Below are 19,758 nucleotides of genomic sequence, written 5' to 3'. Positions count from 1 at the left end.
TACCTGAGGGAGCAAGCCTTACTCCACACACAAATTAGCCATGCTCAAACTTCAACAATATTTTAATACAAAGAATAGAAGAGACAAAAACCCCAAACTAATCACCAGACACCAAGTAGGAATGGATGGGGTGCCCTCAGCTTCCACTAATAAACATACACATCTACAGCTGAAACAAAGACAATTAACACAAAGGCTGTGGACACCATACCTATGAGGCATCTCCATCTAGCTCACTAGAATACTTTGACAAGAAAAGGTCAAGCCTAAAAAGGCCTACACATAAAAGTGGAAGAGAAATCCATCCCAATAGATGCATAAAACCCAACACAGGAATACAAGAACTATGAAAAATAAGGTAGCATGCAGCCTCCTAAATTGAAGTAATGAAATATCAGACAATAAATTCAAAATGATGATTATAAAGATAATCAATAAGTTTCAAGAGAACACAGAAAAACAATGGAATGAATTAAGGAAATCAATACAGCATATGAATCAGAAACTCAATAAGGAGACAGATATTGGAAAAGAACCAAACAAAACATACTGAAATGAAAGATACAATAAATCAAAATGTTCAGTTGAATATCTCTCTAAAAGTATTCACCATGCTGAAGACAGAATCTTAGCTGGAAGACAAAGTGGCTAGTCTTGAATATTGTATCTTATCAAATCATAATGGAATGAAATTAGAAATCAACACCAAAAAAACCCTACAGAAACTATAAACACAAGGAGACTGAACAATACACTTTGGAATGATAAATGGGATATGGAAGAAATCGGGTGAAAAAATTTTAAAAATGTTAGAATCAAATAAGGACAATGATACAATATGGAAGAACATTTGAACACTATGAAGGTAGTACTAACAGGAAGTTTATGGTTATGAATGTTTACATAAAAAATCAGAAATATCCCAATTAAATAAACTAATGATGCTTCCTTTGCAAGACGATTGAAAAACAAGAGCAAACCAATCCCAAGAAAAATAGAAGAAAGCAAATAATTAAGATCAGAGCATACATCAATAAAATAGAGAATAAAAATTCAAAGAATCAATGAAAAGTTTGTTCTTTGAAAAGACAAAGATGGATAAACCATTAGTAAAACTAATCACAAGAAAGAGAAAACCTAAGTCAGTAAAATTAGAAATGGAAAAGGAGAAATCACCACAGATATAGAAATCTAGAGAATCTTTAGGTACTATTTCGAAAACATATAGTGCAATAAACTGGAAAACCTAAAAGAAATGGATACATTTCTAGAGACACATGACCTGCCAAAATTGAAATCAGAGGACATAGAAAACCTAAGTAGACCAATAGCTAGCAATGAGATAGAAGAAGAAATAAAAAAACCTTCCAAACAAAGAAAATCCCACCACCAAATGGATTCTCAGCTGAATTCTACCAGGCTTTTTTAAAGAACTAATTTCAATACTTCTTAAATTATTCCATGAAATAGAGTTGGAACATTTCCAAATTCTATGAAACCAGTATTACCCTCATATCATGGCCAGATAAGAACATATTAAGGAAAGAAAACTATAGACTAATATCTCTGACAAACTTAGATATAAAAATCCTTAATAAAATGTCAGCAAATTGTATTCAACATCATATTAAGAAGACTGTACATTTTTTACAGAGTTGGTTTTATCTAAGGATTGAAAAGATGTTTTAATGTGTATGGATCAATAAATGTAACTCACCATATAAATAAAGTTAGACCCCAAATAAGTCACCTCAATAGAAAGCTTTCTACAAAATTTGGCACCCATTCATGATAAAAGTACTGAAGAAACTAGGGATGGAAAGAATCTACCTCAACATCATAAAGGCTATGTGTGACAAACCCAAAGGTATCATCGTATTAAACAGGGAAAATCTACAAATATTTCCTTTAACGCATGGAAGAGACAAGGATATCTACTCTTGCCACTCCTAGTCAACATAATCCTTGAAACTGTAGCCAGAGCAACCACACAAGAGAATAAATTAAAGGGCTTCAAATAGAAAAAGAAGTCAATGAGCTGTTTGCTAATGACATGATCCTATATCTGGAAGACCCAAAATCTCCCAGAAGACTTCTAGAGTTGATAAATTCAGCAAAGTTGCTGGTTATAAAATCGGCATACGAGAATAATAGCTTTCCTATGTATCAACAATGACTCTATGAAGAAAGAAACCAGGAAAACAATTCCATTTATAATATCCTCAAAACAAAATGAAACAAAACAAAACCCTAGGAATGCATCTAACCAAGGAGGTGAAAAAAACTTTACAATGAACACTATAGAAGACTAAAGAAAGAAATTGAAGATACATGAAGATGGAACGCCTTGCCATGCTCATGGACAGGCAGAATCAATATTGTTAAAATCGTCAACAATCATAAGCAATATGCAGATTTAATGCAATCCCCATCAAAGACCAATTCTTCACAGAAAGAGGCAAACAGTTCTAAAATCAATTTGGAAGAATGAAAGACCCAGAATAGCCAAAGCAATTCTAAGCCAATAAAGCAATGCTGGAGGCATCACATCTGACTTCAAATTATACTACAGGGTTATAGTAACAAAAACTGTCTGGTTCTGGCATTAAGAGACACTTAGATAAATGGTTCTAGGGAATAGAAAACAGTCAAACCTACACAGATAAAGCCATCTGATCTTTGACAATGATGCCCAAAACATAGAGCCTTGGAGAAAAGACAACCAGTTTTCCTAGCACCATTTGTTTAAAAGGCTATCTCCATGTAGAATAATAGAACTAGATTCATATCTCTCACCTTGCACAAAAGTAAACTAAAAATGAATAAAAAAACCCTAGAAATTAGACCAGAAACTATGTAACTTCTTGAATTAAATATAGTGTTAACACTTATAGCTTATAGGTGCAGACAACAATGTTTCTCATAAGATTCCTAAAGCTCAGGAAATAATGCCAAAAATTAATAAATACAATGAATCAAATTATAAAGTTTATTCATAGCTTTATAAGAATGTGAAGAGACAACCTCCAAAGTGGGAGAAAAATCTTTGCTATCTATTCTGACAGGGTTAGTATACAGACTATTAGACAAACTCAAATAACAATAAATAGAAAAAATAACTAAACACATTTCTCAAAAGAAGTACAAATTACCAACAAGCATATGAAAAAAATGTTGAACCACTTTAGCAATCAGGGCAATACAAATCAAAACTACACTGAGATTTCCTCTCACTCCAGTCAGAATGACAGTCATCAAGAACACAATAATAAATGCTGGAGAGAATGTGGAGGAAAAGGAACATTTATATGGCATGATGGGATTGTAAATAAGTTCAACCACTATGGAAATTATGGAAGTTCCTCAAAAGACTAGGAATGAAACCACCAAATGACGTAGCTATATAATTTTTCAGTATTCCATCCTAAAGAATTAAGGTCAATATACTACAGGGATACATTCATATACATATTTTTAGCAGCATAATTCACAAAAGCCAAACTATGGAACCAGCCTAGGTGTCCATGAATGGATGAATGAATAAAGAAAATGTATATGTATGTGTGTAGATATGTATACATACACAGTATGGAGTCTTATTCAGCTATAATGAAGAATAAAATTATGTCATTTTCAGAAAAAATAGATAATCTCAATTTCCATGAATTTTATGTTAAGTAAAATAAGAGAAATTTGAGAGTCATATGTTATCTCTCATATGTGGATGGTAGAGAAGAAGAAAAAAAAGAAAGATGGAGGATTTCATGGAAATTGAAGGGAGATCAGTAGAGTACTGGAAAGGGACCGGAAAGGGAGGAGGGGAGGAAAAAAGGAAATGCTGTGGGAATGATAATGGCCAATATTGCTACATTGGGTGCAGGTACAAGTATGCAACAATGAATCCCACCATTATGTACAATTATAATGCACTAGTAAAAAAATATGAAGAAAAAAGCACAAGAAACTTTCATAACACAATTTATTTTTTATTTTCAGACAATCAAAATTCAAATTTTATATATATATATATATATAAAATTAGAACTTCTTTTCCATAATTCAAAAAGATACTATTTAACATTTTCTGCATTTATTTCTAGTATAAACATTATTACAAAAACTCTTCTGCCCATACTGATGCTATTGTTCCTTCACTATTGACCTTTCCTCTGACAGTGGGTCATTAAGTGTACAGACACTTAAGCCACATCCTTTTAAAGCAAGAAAGAGACATTTGACTATTGTTATTTTTGATGGATAGGCTTTTAACCTATGTACAGTAGCTGTGCAGTATGTTTTAATTATCCAATGGTTTTATCCCATTGACGCACTATTACAAAAGAGCTAAAGTAAAATCCTTAGTGAGAAATTCCAGAACAAAGTGAGTCTACTTCCTAGAAAAAAAATGTTATTTTCAAGAATTCTATTTAATATTTGATAATTGGTAGTATTAATTTATATTCCCACACCCACACACATATATACTCTTTCTCTTACAATGATATTAATCATAGATACTTTGAAATCTGAAAAGGTAAAAAAAAACCTTTCATACATAATTACTGGTTCTTTATGAAAATGAGAAAAATTCATAGAAAGGCAACAAATATAAGTATAATGCATCAGCATTTTGTTAGACTCTTGACTTTTAGCTCCAATGTATTCAGATCTTATCTATGGTAATTAATATTACCATGAAAAAGTTCTAGCAAACATTATTAAAGCTTTGTTATTATTTTTCAGTACTAGTCAAATTTGACCAAATAAAATAAAAGACTATTAACATGGCTAGCACATTTTCCCTTTGCAATAATTCATTGAGGATTAGTCTGGGTTAACAGTTTCAAATGATGGGAAGTATTCCTTATCCAAGTGTTTCCCAGTTTTAGAAGTGTGTCTAAGTCGATGCATGTTTTGTTATATTGAATTACATCTCAACATAAATAGTTGCAACAGTAAAACCTATTTATGGCTACTATTATTTACATTTTTATTTAGTGTAAAATATATTTGAGCTCAACAAAATTATTTATTAAATCATTCATTCAGTATTCATTGAGCATATAGTAAATGCCAAGTTTTTTTCTAGGTACTGAGATTCAGTTGTGAATTAAATACACAAAGGTCTTTGCCTAATTGAACTTACATTCTAGTACCAAAGACAGAATAATTAAATAAATTAAGTGTATTAAATTAAAATATATACTAATGAGGTGGCAAATGCAACAAAGAAAAATAAAGCATAAAATGGATATGGAGAAGGAGGGGGTGTTAGCTGAGGTTTATAATTTAAGGTATGTTATTTAGTAAAAGTCTCACTGAGAAGGCAGTATCTAAACAAATGAGAAGAAGGACTGATACCTGGGAGAATTAGCAATTACATTAAAGCATATAATTTATTTGAAAGAAATGTAAAAGGACTTCCAATTTATTTTGAAGTTTGGTATAAAATATTATATTGCCAAAGTTTTATGCTATTGATCTATCGTTTTGGACTTATATTAAAAACATATGCAAATTATCCAGAGTTTTACCTTTCATATAGGGAGAATTTGAGTCATTAAAGCAATACTGTAACAATAACTCTGAAGAAGTTATTTTGAAGGATAAATAAAATATCCCATGTAGGAATGGATACCACCTATTCACAAAATATGTCATCAAATCCTATGTTTCAATGACATTAGGGAGCACATGCTGTGGATATCTCAGCAGAGAGTATTCCAGGGAGCCGAAACAGCATGGCAATGGTGAATTGTGAGTGGAATTCTGAGTGGAAATTTTGCCTGCAAAGTTCCCACAACTGTAGTGAGGCCCTTGAGTTCGGAGAGGAGAAAATTCATGGAAACAGGTGAGCTTGGAGTTTGGAGCTGGTGGAGCTGGGCTTTTAGGCCATATTTAAGGGTGTTGGTTTTATTGGAAGTGAAATGGAGACTTCTGCAATTTTCTGAGTAGAAGAATGCAGTATATGCATGAGTTTTCACAGAAACACTTGGCCAAGGGTTCTGAGTTAGTCTCTCTACTTAAACACTGGTCTAACTGGAAGTCTACAGTGGTAATTTAGGTGAGAAGTGATACTGGCATCATTGAGGGGAGTCAGGGTTGAAGGGAATTAGGTTGAAGTGATGCAGGCATCACTGAGGGAAGTCAGGTTGTAGAGACAATGAGAAAAGATAGAACTATATTGACTTATTTGAAAGGAAAGTTAATAGAATTCTCTGGTCAAATGAGAAGGAGTGGATGAGAGAATGAGTAGTGAAACACGGCTTCAAATTTTGGAGTGAGCTAACTGGAAGGCCAGGATTGTTATTAATTGACAGGGGAATGACACTATGTGACCTCCCTATATGAGAAGCACATGTGAAAAGAGTTGGACACACTGACTTTGATCTTTTCAGTGGACATATAAGTGAAGATATTTAGTATAAGTCTGGAGGTTGTGGAAAATCCAGGCTGTATATACACTCTTGCAAGTCTGGAGTGCATAAAATGCTATTTAAATTAGTAGAATTTAGATACCATCTTCAAGGACTGAATTTGTATAGAAAAAAAATATCTAAATTTGAACCTTGGGCCTCTCATATTAAGTTATAGGGATGCGAAAGAATTAGAAGAATTAAAAGAAGTCAGTGTTTTAACAACTTTTCTTTGACTTTAATCTGGGAGTGAGTGAGCTCTCTGCTATAGCACTGTCTGTGTTTGCCCACCCTCCAAATCCCTGCTCAGTAGGAAAATATGATACTTATTCTGGTGTCAGATATAAATTTTCATGGCCTGCAGTAAGTATATTACCTTAAACAGACACATGTATTTAACATACTTAAATCTGTTAGACTCTGTCCTCTTTGAACATAATTAAAGGACTCAGTGAATAGACTAAGCATATTTGATGGGGCAAGAGCATGTGTATAAAAATTACCATACATATTGGTAAAGCCCTCTGTTAAGAAAGATATTATTTATTTCATTCCGAGTCATTGAGAAATTTGAGTACATAAAGAGGAAGAAAAGAGGGGTTGGTCTCTATGTTTCTCCCCGGTCCTGGGATTTTTCTGTTTCTCTGGAGAAAATATACTAAAGCCTTATTTTCCCTTGAGCTACTGAAGTGTTTTCTTGGTATCAGGTAGGAGCAGATGAGAAGCAGGATGGACTTATCAAAGCTATGGATTTGGCTTCCCTTTATCATGTCTGTCTGACTAGCACCAGAGACACCTTTAATTAGGTGCAAAGTAGGGTCAAGAAAGCTATCAGGTCTTCTTACACCCTAACTTGAACTCTCATTCTTCTTACACCAAAACTATCTATGACTTATGAATGGCCATTATTTTTTTTTGTTCTAAGACATATTTTTCAATATTCTCAATTTAATGTACTTCCTGCTTATTTGTATGTTTGGGAAGTTCATAGTAAAAATGTATATCATTAAAGTATTATGAATCCTTGTGAATAATAAAACTATTACTGTAACTGTGTTACATTTACCTAAATACGACAGTTAAATATTTCTCTAAGAAGATGACTGTCAACATAAGAAAAGGGTTCTTTGTTTCAAAATATGTTAATGTTCAAAGTACATTTTGTTGCTAAAGGAAAGACAATTACAATATTTAATCACAGTATTTGAGTTTCTTGAGGTATTAAGTCTTCTGAAATGATTAAAAGAGCACATTGACACATATTTGGTTTTCAATCCTTAGCTGTTTTAGTTCCTGGCTTTCCTGTTTGCACAGGGCGGCAAGATGGCATGGTCTGGGTTTTGTATAAGCTGAACTTGGTCCAAAATAGAAAATGTTAGAGAAATAAGACACTAAAGTGACTTGATGGAGAATTCATCTCTGTTGCACTGTGATATTTACCTTTGTTCTTTCATCACCAAGATTGACACACCTAGCAATGTAATGAGGGGATATAAAAGCTACAGTGAGAGATGCTCCTGTGGGCCTATCTCCCCACAATGACTAGCTTCTCTTTCTAGGTCCCAAATCGGCATCATGAAATTGATCTTTTTGTACTCCGTTGTGGCGCTTTGCGTCTTCTGCAAGGGTAAGGAACCAGTTTAAAGAATCTTTTCGGTTTGATGGATCCATATTTATTTGCTTTAATGTTAAGTGTTCTCTACTTCACTTTTTTTTCTCCTAAGGAAATTGTTTTTTATACTTCAGAGTAAGATAATATGTAAGAAAACCATATTTTCATGTTTCTGAATATTACTTCAGCCTTAACAGGTTTGTCTTAAAGGTGTGTGTGTGTGTGTGTGTGTGTGTGTGTGTTACAATGTTACTGTTAATCATTACTCATTTTCCTCCCAGTTTGTTTTCATGGCTCTAACACATATTTCAGGTTAAGACTAGAAGCCCGTACTGATAATGGCGGTTTTCACAAATCAGCAAAGCATGACTAATTAAAAGATTGATCCATTACCAAGACAAAATTTCATAGGAGAAAACATTTTGTAAGCTTACACATTTATTGGATATTTCAGATAATTTTAATTTGTGAAACTAACTGAAAGGCAAGACATCATTAATTTTGGTAAAATTAAAAATTGAGCAAAATGAAAAAGCCTTTAGAAAAAAATGTATTTCTTACCTTTTAGTCCTGTTTCTGAAAAGAGTAGCAAGAGCATTTTTCAAACCTATGGGAAAAAAGTTAGTAAAGGAAATATATTTTCAATCTTAACGTCATTGGTTTCTCAATTTTGGGATCAGACACAGCGCCCATTTTACTTTTCTCTGTGAAACCAGAATATAGAAGATTATAATTATTTGTTATGAATATAAGAGAAAACATTTCTATCTTTAATGTAACTGATTGGGAAATTGTCTGATGGACCATTACAAAATGATTACCACTAGTAATGGTGACTTTCATAATCTTAGTTTTGCTATATTCTTTGCTTCTACTTTGCATAAAATATAAATATTATTTGTATTTTACATAAATGTGTCATTACTTTGTTCTGTGTTTTGTTACTTAAATATTTGCAAAGCATTTATTAAATGATATTATAACAAAATGTACTTTAAAAGCATTTGTTAAAGTATATTCACACTGCAATTGACTAATATTTTAAAAGAAATTCCCAGTTCTCCATGATAGTTCTGGGAAATGATTATGAGTGTTTTGATAGGCTTTCCATAGGTTTATTAAAAAATCCCAAATCTATTTATTTATAAGGATTTGGTAAGAATTAAGGAACATACCTAGATAAAAGCTCTTTGAAGAAATTCTAGGTACTCAAATTGAAATAAATTTTTTGACCTTAGTCAATGAATGAATGTTTCAAACACAGTCTCTTCCATTTTTGATGTGTTACAGATTAATAAAATCTGGGGACCTGGAATTTAGTGAGGCAGATATTTAGGCGGCATCTTTATAATCAATCAAAGAAAAATTTGTACTATTTAAATAACCATACTGTATAGAAAGAAAGAAAAACAATTAAAAACCAGTTTTTCCTGGCTAAGTGGGAAAACTTTAGTTATAAGAAATATAGATATGACAACAGACACACACACACACACACACAAAAAAAAAAAAAACAAATGTTTATCTTTTTCTCAGGCTATTCTCTATTTCACTTGTATAAAATCCATATAATTGACAGGTCAGAGGATATACTTCAGATCAATAGTTGTAGTTGTGCAAAAAAAAAAAGTATTAACTAGTAGAAATTGGTGAGTTTGATTTATTTGGCCATGTATATTTCCAAGACTGAGTTGAAATTTTATAATTTGATTTGATTTTTTTTGCTTTATTTATTTATTTTTATTGTTTTTATTAGTTGCTCAAAACATTACAATGATCTTGACATATCATACATTTGATTCAAGTGGGGTATGAATTCTTATTTTTCCACGTGTACAGATTGCAGTATCACATTGGTTTTACAGCCACGTTTATACATACAGCCATATTAGTGTCTATTGTATTCTGCTACCCTTCCTATTTATAATTTGATTTTAAATGTGTGATAGATAAATGCATTACCTGGATCATATAGGTAAGTTTTGTTAAATAAGATAGTTCAATATAATAAATTTATACCGAAATATCACAGTTATCAGATATAAAAAGGAGATTACTTGTGTTGAATTTTAAGGGGTTAATAGAAACAAGAATAGTACCATTCTCATAGTCTTAAAATATGATATGGAGAACTACAAAATAATATATTATTGCTCTTTTTAATTTTTTTTATAGATGGGGAAACACTATTTAGTAAGTCAAAATCAGGTCAGTATCTTTTGGAAATTTATACTTGGAGATATCATGGTATATTCTGAACCTACTTCTGGACCCAGAAAATGAATGTGTTTTACACCCACTCATTTTGTGACTGAGCTACTTTGTTTCTTCATTTATCCCACGTTTGCAAACTCTTCAAGGATGGGGTTTTAATCTATGTTGTTCACTCTGTATTTGTAAAGCTGGAATATTGGCTGCCACAAAGCAGGTACTCAGCATATAGTTTTAAATTATACATACATATATATATATATATATATAATAAATAACTTGGGATTATTGACACATGATTAATTTTGCATACAAACATTTTCTGCCTGAAAGTAACCAAATACTTTTCAAGGTAAGCTTTCTGAAATAATCCACAGAATCTTTTTACCCAAGAAGATAACAGGTTTCTGAATATAGCTTAATTTTTTTTAGGACATCAAAATGAGTGCCGTTTTTCATATCACATATCACAATGATGCTCTTTGGATCACTGAATTCAAGAAAGTTTGCTCCTTCTCTACACATGCTTTCTGTATTTGCTTTTGAGTGGCCTTTTTGTCTACTCACTATGTTCAACATCTGGCTCTGCATCCTGCTAGGATTCTTGTGTCTGCTTTTTGTTCCCAGTTCTAATTCTTACTGCCTTTAGTCTACTCTGATGAGAACACTATTGATTCACAGTCATTAGCCTTATATCTGGGGTAAGAATGTGCATTCTGAGTGAGGCCCTGAGGAATTTTCTTGACTGGCAAAGTTAATAAGACAGTTCCCATTTCTGAAATCGTATCTTAGCAAAAGACCATATGCCTGGACTTTTTATTTGAATAATGTGGTTAGTTAGGATTTAGGGTATTTGTGAAATTAGAGTATTAAAACTGTATTAAAAAGAGACTCAAACTAAATATATTGTCTAAGATTTTTTTTTGAGGTTTCTTGAGTACATCATCAACACAAAACATGCTAAATTTTATTATTGTTAAATATTTTATTTCACATAGTCACTTTGTTCTTCTGGAGATCGATGTTTGGATGCATTGGATAAAAATATTTTTATCTCTTTAAATATAATTTAATTGTGTTTATCTGTAAATTAAACCTTTTTTGTAAAGTAGTTATTCTGTAAAATTTTTAACTTACACTTAAAATAGCTTCATAAGCTTGTAAATTTAAGTGCCACTTATTTAAATATGGAGAAAATTCACTTTGATTCATAATAATGTTTAAAATGCTAGTATGTTGTATATTTGTGAACTTGTTATCCAGTAATAAAATAGAAATTGAAGACTTTTGAATCAGATTAAGTAAATTCAGTTTACTCAGTATTTTTGTCATAAGAAAATGTCTGAATTAATATTTCTTCATTTCACCAGTATAATAATAATCAATGTTCTGAAGCATATTTTAAGTAATTCAAGTATTTTGTACTGTATTTTGCTGCATTCTAATTTGTGCATCTAGACTGTGTGTTGGATAGTCCGGAGAATTGGAGGAACTTCTTTATTTTATTTTATTTTTTTACTTCCTGGAGAGGTACAAATGCACCAAGGTTGATGGCTAATTAGTATATTCATGTCTGAGTATTGACTTCAAATCAACATTTCTCTGTGGGATCACAAGGACAAGAAATGACTCTAATCAAAGTTCACTTCCTATCGGAAATCTGATTTTTAGGGACACTGCTAATGGCTGTAATTCTCTCTTTTTTTTTTTTTTTCCCTCCAGATGATAAAGTAAAAAGATCAAGTAAGTGCTTTGTTTTATTTTCTTAAACTGTTTACATTGAAAACCAGTAGGGTGGCCATGCTTTTCTTTGGAGAGAAGGTATATCTCTTCAGGAAAAATCCTTAAGATATTTAAAACTTAATACTCCTTATTAAGTTCCAAGCAAACATACTTTAGTGTGTTTCTGTATAATCTGGGCTAGATCTTTTATCATTTAATTAGTATTTCAAAAGGGGTGAAATTAAAAATGGAAAATTGCTGTGGGTGTTTGCTTTTCCAAAATATCTTAAATTTATGAGAGGCATGAGCATGTAGATATGAGGTTTTACTTGCCTCTATTTTTGTTGGCAGAACAGGCTCTTGTTGTTTTTTTTTTCCCCAAGATTAATTTATAAATGATCGTTTCCATTAACATTGATGGCATCCCAGTAGTGTTTCTGGAGGCCTTACAGTGATTGAACATTAATTAGCATCAACCATTTTCTGTTGTTGTTGTTATTATTATTTCCTTACCAATCATCTTGAAAAGTAAGCTTCAAGAAATCAACAGCAGTGCTTTTACAGAATTTTTCTTAAACTCATCAGTAAGATTTTTGCTAATATGTCAATATCGATTTGATTTCATATGTCATTTTAGTTCCTTGCCTCTTTTTTCAACTTAAATGCAAAAATTTAATTGGAAAATGTTTCCTTTGAGGTTAAATGTAAGCTGAAATTGAGCAGCAGAAAAGTTGGCTCACAAAGATAGTTAGCCATCATACCTATGGAGATGACTCATGAAGTTCTATCATGACGAAGTGTCAGGGTTTCTCTACCTCCAAGTATACAAAGTTCAGTTTTTACTTTAATAGATGGGAACATATGGATCTTTAATATTCTTCTAGAGACCCCATTCAGGAAATTGTAATTAGACAAAGGAACACTTGGAATTCTATTGCTCTCTGAAAATCCACTGAAATTCTGAGCAAGTGAATTTATTCCTAAGTAAGAAGTAAATGGGAAAGTTTCCATCAGGTCATGAGAAGGCAATTTTGTGGTACATACAGATTATTCAATTTTCACAGCTATTCTCTTCTTTCTTGAGGTCTTAGAACCATGACAAGAATAGATGGATAAAGTGATTCAGTCAGGTATTGGTATATATGGTTCCATGTGTGGCTAGAATAACAGGATTTACACAAAATAAAATGTGGCTTTTCATAGTGTCATAGAGTTCCTTCATATTTTGAGCAAGCAGTACTATTTTCACCCAAAATCTGTTGTTCCTGTTAGGTGGTGATTTCCTCGGTAGCTTATTCTCTGGTGTCTCAAGCAGCCCAAAGAAATCTCTTGTTGACTCACTCTTTAACTTTGAACATGAAGTTCCTGAAGGAGCTGAATCCAGGCCTAGAGGACTTAGGGACACTGAGAATTCCAAGTCAGAAGACAACCCAAGAGGTACTGTTAGGGAAATAAAAGCTTTCCTAGAAAACAAGTGCCTTTTCCTTTTCTTTTCCATTTGTGATAAACTTTATTTGTAGCAACTGGTCTTATTAGTAATAGTAGCAACTAGTAGCAATAATTCCAATGTCAATGAGAGTCATGAATTCAGACATTAGACTTTTGGCAACAATATTGACATAATTTATTTTTATTTAAACATTTTCTTAAGCTGTCTTTATGCATGGTGTTTTTATTATAAAGATCCATCATTCTGTGACATTTTTTTCACTGTATAAATTATTGATTTAAAATTCTTCCCCTACCCAAATTTGACATAGGGTCTCTTCACCCCGGATTCTATATCCAGGCCCAACTAATTTTCTATATCTAGTTCTCCTTTTAAATTACATTCTCAATTTTCTGAATAATATTCTAAAGCAGGGTTTCTAAACAGTTCATGGCTTGTGTGGTTTTTTTGGTTGAGAATAGTTAAACTCTTTTAGGTGAGACATACTCTATCTGGTTCAACGTATTTCTCTCTATTCAACCTATCCTCTCTCACTTGCCTAAGGTTTCTCTTTTGTAGTTTGTGCCCCCTGAAAAATGGGAAAGAAAGGAGTTTTGTGAGGAAACTCACTTTTGATATTTTACATTAACACTTAATATTTGAGTTCAAGTGGTCATAGTTGAAAAGGGAGAAACAGCGTTGATTATAGAGTTATGGTTGAAATATCTTTAGGAAGGACACAAATGTTGCTTCTCTCTCCTGTTACCTATTTTGGATTGATAAAGTCAGTGTGACCAATTGCATAGAGAACCTTTATTTGCTCTCATTTTGTAATACAGAGATATTTGTCGTATTGAAATAATTGTTTTCTCACGTTCTATAGAGCCCAGTGAAATTTTATCTTAAATGATTCCATTGTTTCTTCATTTTTTCTTATGGAAGCCTCTCAATACACATGGTAAATGGATTGCCATGCCTCTGATTATATTATGTAGAATTATATATTGAAAAATATATGAAGGGAGGTAAAGAAATACACCAAAAAGTGTTAAGGTAGTTTATTTAATTGACTAACATTAATAGATGATTTTCTTGGGTGAATGAATGCAATCTGATAATGCTTATATTTTTGTGTGGTAGATAAACCCAGTTCAGCAAGTGGTATTGTCAACAGTGTCCCTGGTGGTAAAGAATTTCTTGGTACTACTTCAGATAAAAATAAAATTGGTAGGGGTCCATCTGGTCAAATTGGATTTGAAGTGAATGCTGGCTATGGTTCTGCTGCCAGGGAAACAGGTATTTGAAGTTGTTTTTTAGTTTCTGTTTTCTACTGGAGGAAAAAAAAAATAAAAGCAGGGATTTGTGTTTTTGTTGTTGTTGTTGTTTTATTGTTTTGTTTGTTTTTTAAGTATTTGAGATTTAGTGTTAGAGGAATTCATGGAAAAGAATTGTAAACTGTGTTTTGTTCTTAAAGGATTTGTGTTATATTTGGCAGAAATCAACAATATCAATAATTTACTGAAGAAACAAGAGGATTTAAGACTCTTATTGAAGGAACTTGGGTCAAGGAAAAAAGACCTAATTTCTGTCCCCAGTATTTCTCACTAATCTACTTAAACCATCTTGTTTCCAAGTTTTGTCATCTGGAAAAATTTTCAGCTCATGTTTCTGTATAACATTTATACAGTGCTACTTTTCTGAGCTTTATTACTCATATTGGGCAGTCTTCTTGAAAACACAATGCCAGAAGAAAGTAAATTTGTGAAAGTATGCACAAGTAGCTTTCCATATTCAGAAATTAAAGCCAGTGAAGGAAATGAAAGTTAATAAAGTACTGTCACTCTAGGCATTTTTGCGTCAGAGCAATTTACCTTGAAAGGTTTAGACATTGGTAGAAACAGGAAGAACAGAAAGGAGTTCATTGGTTGTAAATCCATGAGCCTTGGGACTCATAGCAACAGCTCAAGAATTCTGATACATATTCTTAATAAAAATAAAAAATAAAAAACTTTTTTATTTGATTATTGCTCCTGAGAGTATTTTAATTTTCCATTATGTAGAAAACATTTTGCATTTTGATTTTTGACCTTGGTGGTGAAAAGAAGGGTAAATTGAGATTTGGTTTGATAATTCTGGCTCACGTGGAATTGAAGTTGGTGGTCCTGAACTAAAAGACAAGACGTTGGTGAAAACGAAATAGGAAATACTGTAAAATCAAATTCCAGTTATCTAAATAATACTACTTGTTTTTTTTTTCATTAAAAGTAAAGAATTACATGATATTTAAATATTCCCTAGTGACAATATTGTTTTATTTCAGCAGATAGCACCGGCACAATAAGTGGGGTTAGACTTAGTAGTAGTGGCTGCAGAGATTTGGCATTTGGTTTAGGCACACAAAAGGGATTGGAAATTAGCAGCAGTAGATTTATCGAAGGTAAAACTAATCTTTGAATCTGATGGCTGTAGCTCAGGTAGTCCAATTAATACTCATTTTTGAAAATTATAAATGAATTAGTTGGTTAAAATATTCTTCTTCTAATACCATTTAATAACCAACAACTAATTAATATTAAGTTTAATATCATTTTGATTTTTCTGTTATTTGGAACCAAGTTTTTTTTGGTTTGGAGCTTGGAGTAGGGAAGGGTGATGCTGCACTTGGTTTTGGAGTTTCTGGTATCAATTTATTTGGTGATAGTGGTATTACTAGCAAAACAGTTGAAGGAGACCAAATGGGTAGTTCTGGAGAATGTATTTCCAATAATCTAGGTATTGATATCTAATATTTATGAATAAAAATTTCAGAATCATAAAATATTTTCAATATGCTCTGTGACAGACCTTTTATGTTCTGCAGGTGATACTACTTTGAGAAGTGAGAATCAGTATGGTGGTGGTAGATATGGAAATATGATATCCAATTTATTGGCTTCTATTGAGAAGGGACTTGGAATCAATAAAATTGGTTGGAATGAATTGAGTGACAGTGCATCTGTTGAGGCCCAAGTCAAAGGCCCTGGACTTGAGGCCAGTAGCTCAGGTATTCTTCCCAGCCTCTGTTACTAAGTTACTTGACTGAGTTTCAAATATTTATTGTTGTATGTAATAACATTTTGATTTTTCTATTAGTAGGAAAGCAAAGTTCTCTTGATTTAAAACTTGGAGGAAATAAGGTTGGAGCTCAAATTGGTCTTGGATTATCTATTTCAAATCAGTTTGGTGACAATGCCCTTAGTGATCATGGAATCAAAGGTACCGGAGAACATAGCTAGTGGTTTAATTGTTGATAGATAATTTCTGTACATAAAAGAAGGTTTAATCATAGACTTATTGAACTATGTTTTGATGACAGTAATTTTACATTCTGCAGGTGTTACCACTACAAAAAAGAGGGATAATATTGGCATATTAGGAATATTAGGCCTTGGTTCTAAGAAATCTGATCCAAAGGAACCTGAAAGCAGTGGATCTGATGCCAGTGGCTCAGGTAGCTGAATTTTGGACTGTGCTTCATAAAAATCTAAGTTGATTTCAACCTTTAATCCATTATTTTAGTAACATTTTATTTCTCTGCCAGTGAAAAAGCCCTGGTTACTTGATTTTGGATCTGGAGAAAAGAAGGGTAGAGATGTTGGTCTTGGAGATTCTAGTTCAAACACAGTTGCTGACAATGGACTTAGTGAAAATGGAACAAAAGGTACTAGAGAATCTACTCCAAGTGGTGTGGTTGCTGATAGTTAATCTCTCTATATAAAAATTTCCAAATCATAAAATTTATTAAATGTCTTCTGATAACAAGTTTAATATTCTGATAGGAATATCAGTTCAAAATTGGGGTGAACATATTGGAAAATTTGAATTTGGTGTTGAGACATTTGGTGAAAAGGAATTTGGAGGCGCAGGGGATTGGTGAAATGGGTAGCAGAATGTCTATTGAGTTTGAATCTACAAGTCTCAGGTCAGATGCCCATTAGTGCAGGTGTTGTGCTAATCTGGACTCTTTCAGAGAAATTGAAATAGATTTCAACGTTTCATAAACTTTTAAAAGAACATTCAATTTTTTTTCCATTAGAGGGAGAGACCTTGTTTTGGGGCATTGCAAATGGAGATGAAAAGGGTAGAGTTGGAGTGATTCTAGTTCAAATCAACTCCATGACAATGGACATAGTGGTGTAGACCTTGATGGAACTAAAGTAGGTGGTTCTGAAGGTTCTAGATACTCCAGTACTCTAGGTACTTGCAATTAATTTCTGTGCACAGAACAATTCTGAGTTGCATGATTGAAAGTAATTCTTGTGACCGTCATTTTTTGTTCAGCAGGTGGCTCAAGTGAAAAAAGTGGGGTTGAATATTCTGGTGTTCTCTCTGAAGATTCAGGCGCCAATCTGGGGTCATCTGATCAACAGGGATTTGGCATCAGTGCAACTGATGGGAATGGAAAGAGTAGCAGTGGATCTAATGGGGCTGGATACTTGAGCCCTGGATCTGATATCAGTGGCTCAGGTATTTTAACCTAGGCTCTATTCCCAAGAAATAACAACTCATCTCTTCCTTCCTTATCTTTTTTAATTACATTTTGATTTTCCATTAGGAAGCAACACTTTGTATTCTGGTTCTGAAAGTGATAGAGGAAGGAAGGGTGCAGCTGAATTTGGTGCTTCTGGAGTGAACGAACTTGGTGAAACTGGCCTTAGTGGTACAGGTACTTGTGATACTGGAAAGGATGTTACTGATCTGGTTCCTTGGCTTAGACATTAAGATTTATTTCTGATGATTACAAAGTTGGGATTATAAGATGCATTTGAAAAATAAAAATTGTAAACATTATTAAGAGCAAATTAAAAAGCAAGCCAGAATCCTGAAATGTTGAAATGTATTTAGATATGATCAAGCAAAAGCATTTGTCAGCACAGAATTTAAACTGACTTTATGATTGTGAGCATGTCAATTTGGAATTCCTTTTGTTGCCTTTAGGCAGAAATGATTTGGAATCAGTTGAAGAGATGGGTAGAGTAGCAGCCATTGTTCTGGGCTCAAAGTTAATATCCTGGAGCTGGACTTGAGAGTTTTAAGTTTTCTTTTCAGATTCATTTCTGAGATGAATAAACAAGTTTTATCCCTTTTGAAAATCTCATAAAGTTTAATTTCAGCTTAAGGGAGACATTAAGTTGAATTGTCTTGTTAAAATAATGTTTCTTAGTGATAGGAGGCTGGTTCTGATACTGTTAGCAGTGTGGGAATGTCTTGGGGGCCACTAGAGGTGATGATCATAATTGTGTATCGTAGACTCTTCCAAATGAAATGGATATTTGGAGAAACATTCAGGATCAATCTTTAGAAGTAAACTTCAGGATTAATGTCTGTTTTATGAAGTGAAATCTAATTAACAAGAGATATGGTGGAGTTTAGTAATGATTGACCTAACTCAGGATTGACTCTCAATGAGTCTCTTCAAAAAAGGCTTGCTTAGCTGGGCGCAGTGGCTCATGTCTATAATCCCCAGTGGCTAGAGAGACTGAGGCAGGAGGATTGTGAGTTTGAGGTCAGATTTAGCAATTAAGGGAGGCCCTAAGCAACTTGGATCCTATCTTAAAAAATGAGCTGGGGATGTATCTCATGGTAATTCACCTCTGGTTTCAATCCCCAGGCCCCCTCCCTCCCCAAATAATAAGTTTGCTTATATAGAAATAATATTTTATTCTTTAGTTGTTCTTAATCTTTGAAGTTAACTCTTCAGTGGAACTAATAAAACTGAAATCATTCACTATTTATGAATGAATGATCTTGTTTAATTACAGTCAGTACAGGTGGTTTGAATAACACATTTTGAATCCCAGATTTACTGGCATTAACTCAAGTATTTAAATTTAGGATTTGTTCCTGAGAAATGTATTTAAAATTAATTATCTATTATCTTTCTATTGTGAAGTGCTTACCAATTTGAGATTTTTCTGCTACTTGGATGTCAAAATATGATTGCTTTGATTTTCCACATGAGGTCTATTTTTAGTAAGTGGTGCTCTTTCTGGTAGTGTTACCAATGGCAGTAAATCCAGTGGCTTAGCAATTGGAAGTTCTATATCTCTTGACATTCATGAAGGCATCAGTTCATGTAGATTAGTGATTTCATATTTCCAGTTTCTATGAACGAGAATCCTCTTGAAATGGTACCTAGTTATCCAAATGCAAAACAATTCAAAATAGGAGAAAGTTGACTTGAAACTTGGATAGGATACCTTGAGCCCCATCTACTCAACCCTTTTCTCTTCCTGGACAAGTTTTAAGACAATTGATCTGGAATAAATTAATTTGGTGTCACTTAATTTAGTGGTAAGTCATTTAATTTTGTAATTCCAGCAGGTGTT

General features: G+C 32.9%; 1 protein-coding gene across 1 annotated transcript in view; it reads left to right on the top strand.

Moving 5' to 3' along the window:
* The first annotated feature begins 7,991 nt into the window (after positions 1-7,991).
* LOC139705084 (mucin-19-like) overlaps positions 7,992-19,758 on the top strand; it is a 61,230-nt gene continuing 49,463 nt past the window's right edge. The window contains exons 1-11 of the mRNA XM_071609289.1: positions 7,992-8,043; positions 11,962-11,982; positions 13,234-13,398; positions 14,531-14,686; positions 15,711-15,827; positions 16,251-16,433; positions 16,526-16,645; positions 16,764-16,880; positions 16,971-17,090; positions 17,714-17,896; positions 17,985-18,095. Coding sequence (XP_071465390.1) covers positions 7,992-8,043; positions 11,962-11,982; positions 13,234-13,398; positions 14,531-14,686; positions 15,711-15,827; positions 16,251-16,433; positions 16,526-16,645; positions 16,764-16,880; positions 16,971-17,090; positions 17,714-17,896; positions 17,985-18,095 — 1,345 coding nt within the window. The remainder of the gene's footprint in view (positions 8,044-11,961; positions 11,983-13,233; positions 13,399-14,530; positions 14,687-15,710; positions 15,828-16,250; positions 16,434-16,525; positions 16,646-16,763; positions 16,881-16,970; positions 17,091-17,713; positions 17,897-17,984; positions 18,096-19,758) is intronic.

This window comes from Marmota flaviventris, chromosome 3 (genome assembly GCF_047511675.1).
Source record: "Marmota flaviventris isolate mMarFla1 chromosome 3, mMarFla1.hap1, whole genome shotgun sequence".
Taxonomy (NCBI): domain Eukaryota; kingdom Metazoa; phylum Chordata; class Mammalia; order Rodentia; family Sciuridae; genus Marmota; species Marmota flaviventris.
Note: the sequence above shows the minus strand (reverse complement) of the source record. Positions and strands in the feature narration are given on the sequence as shown.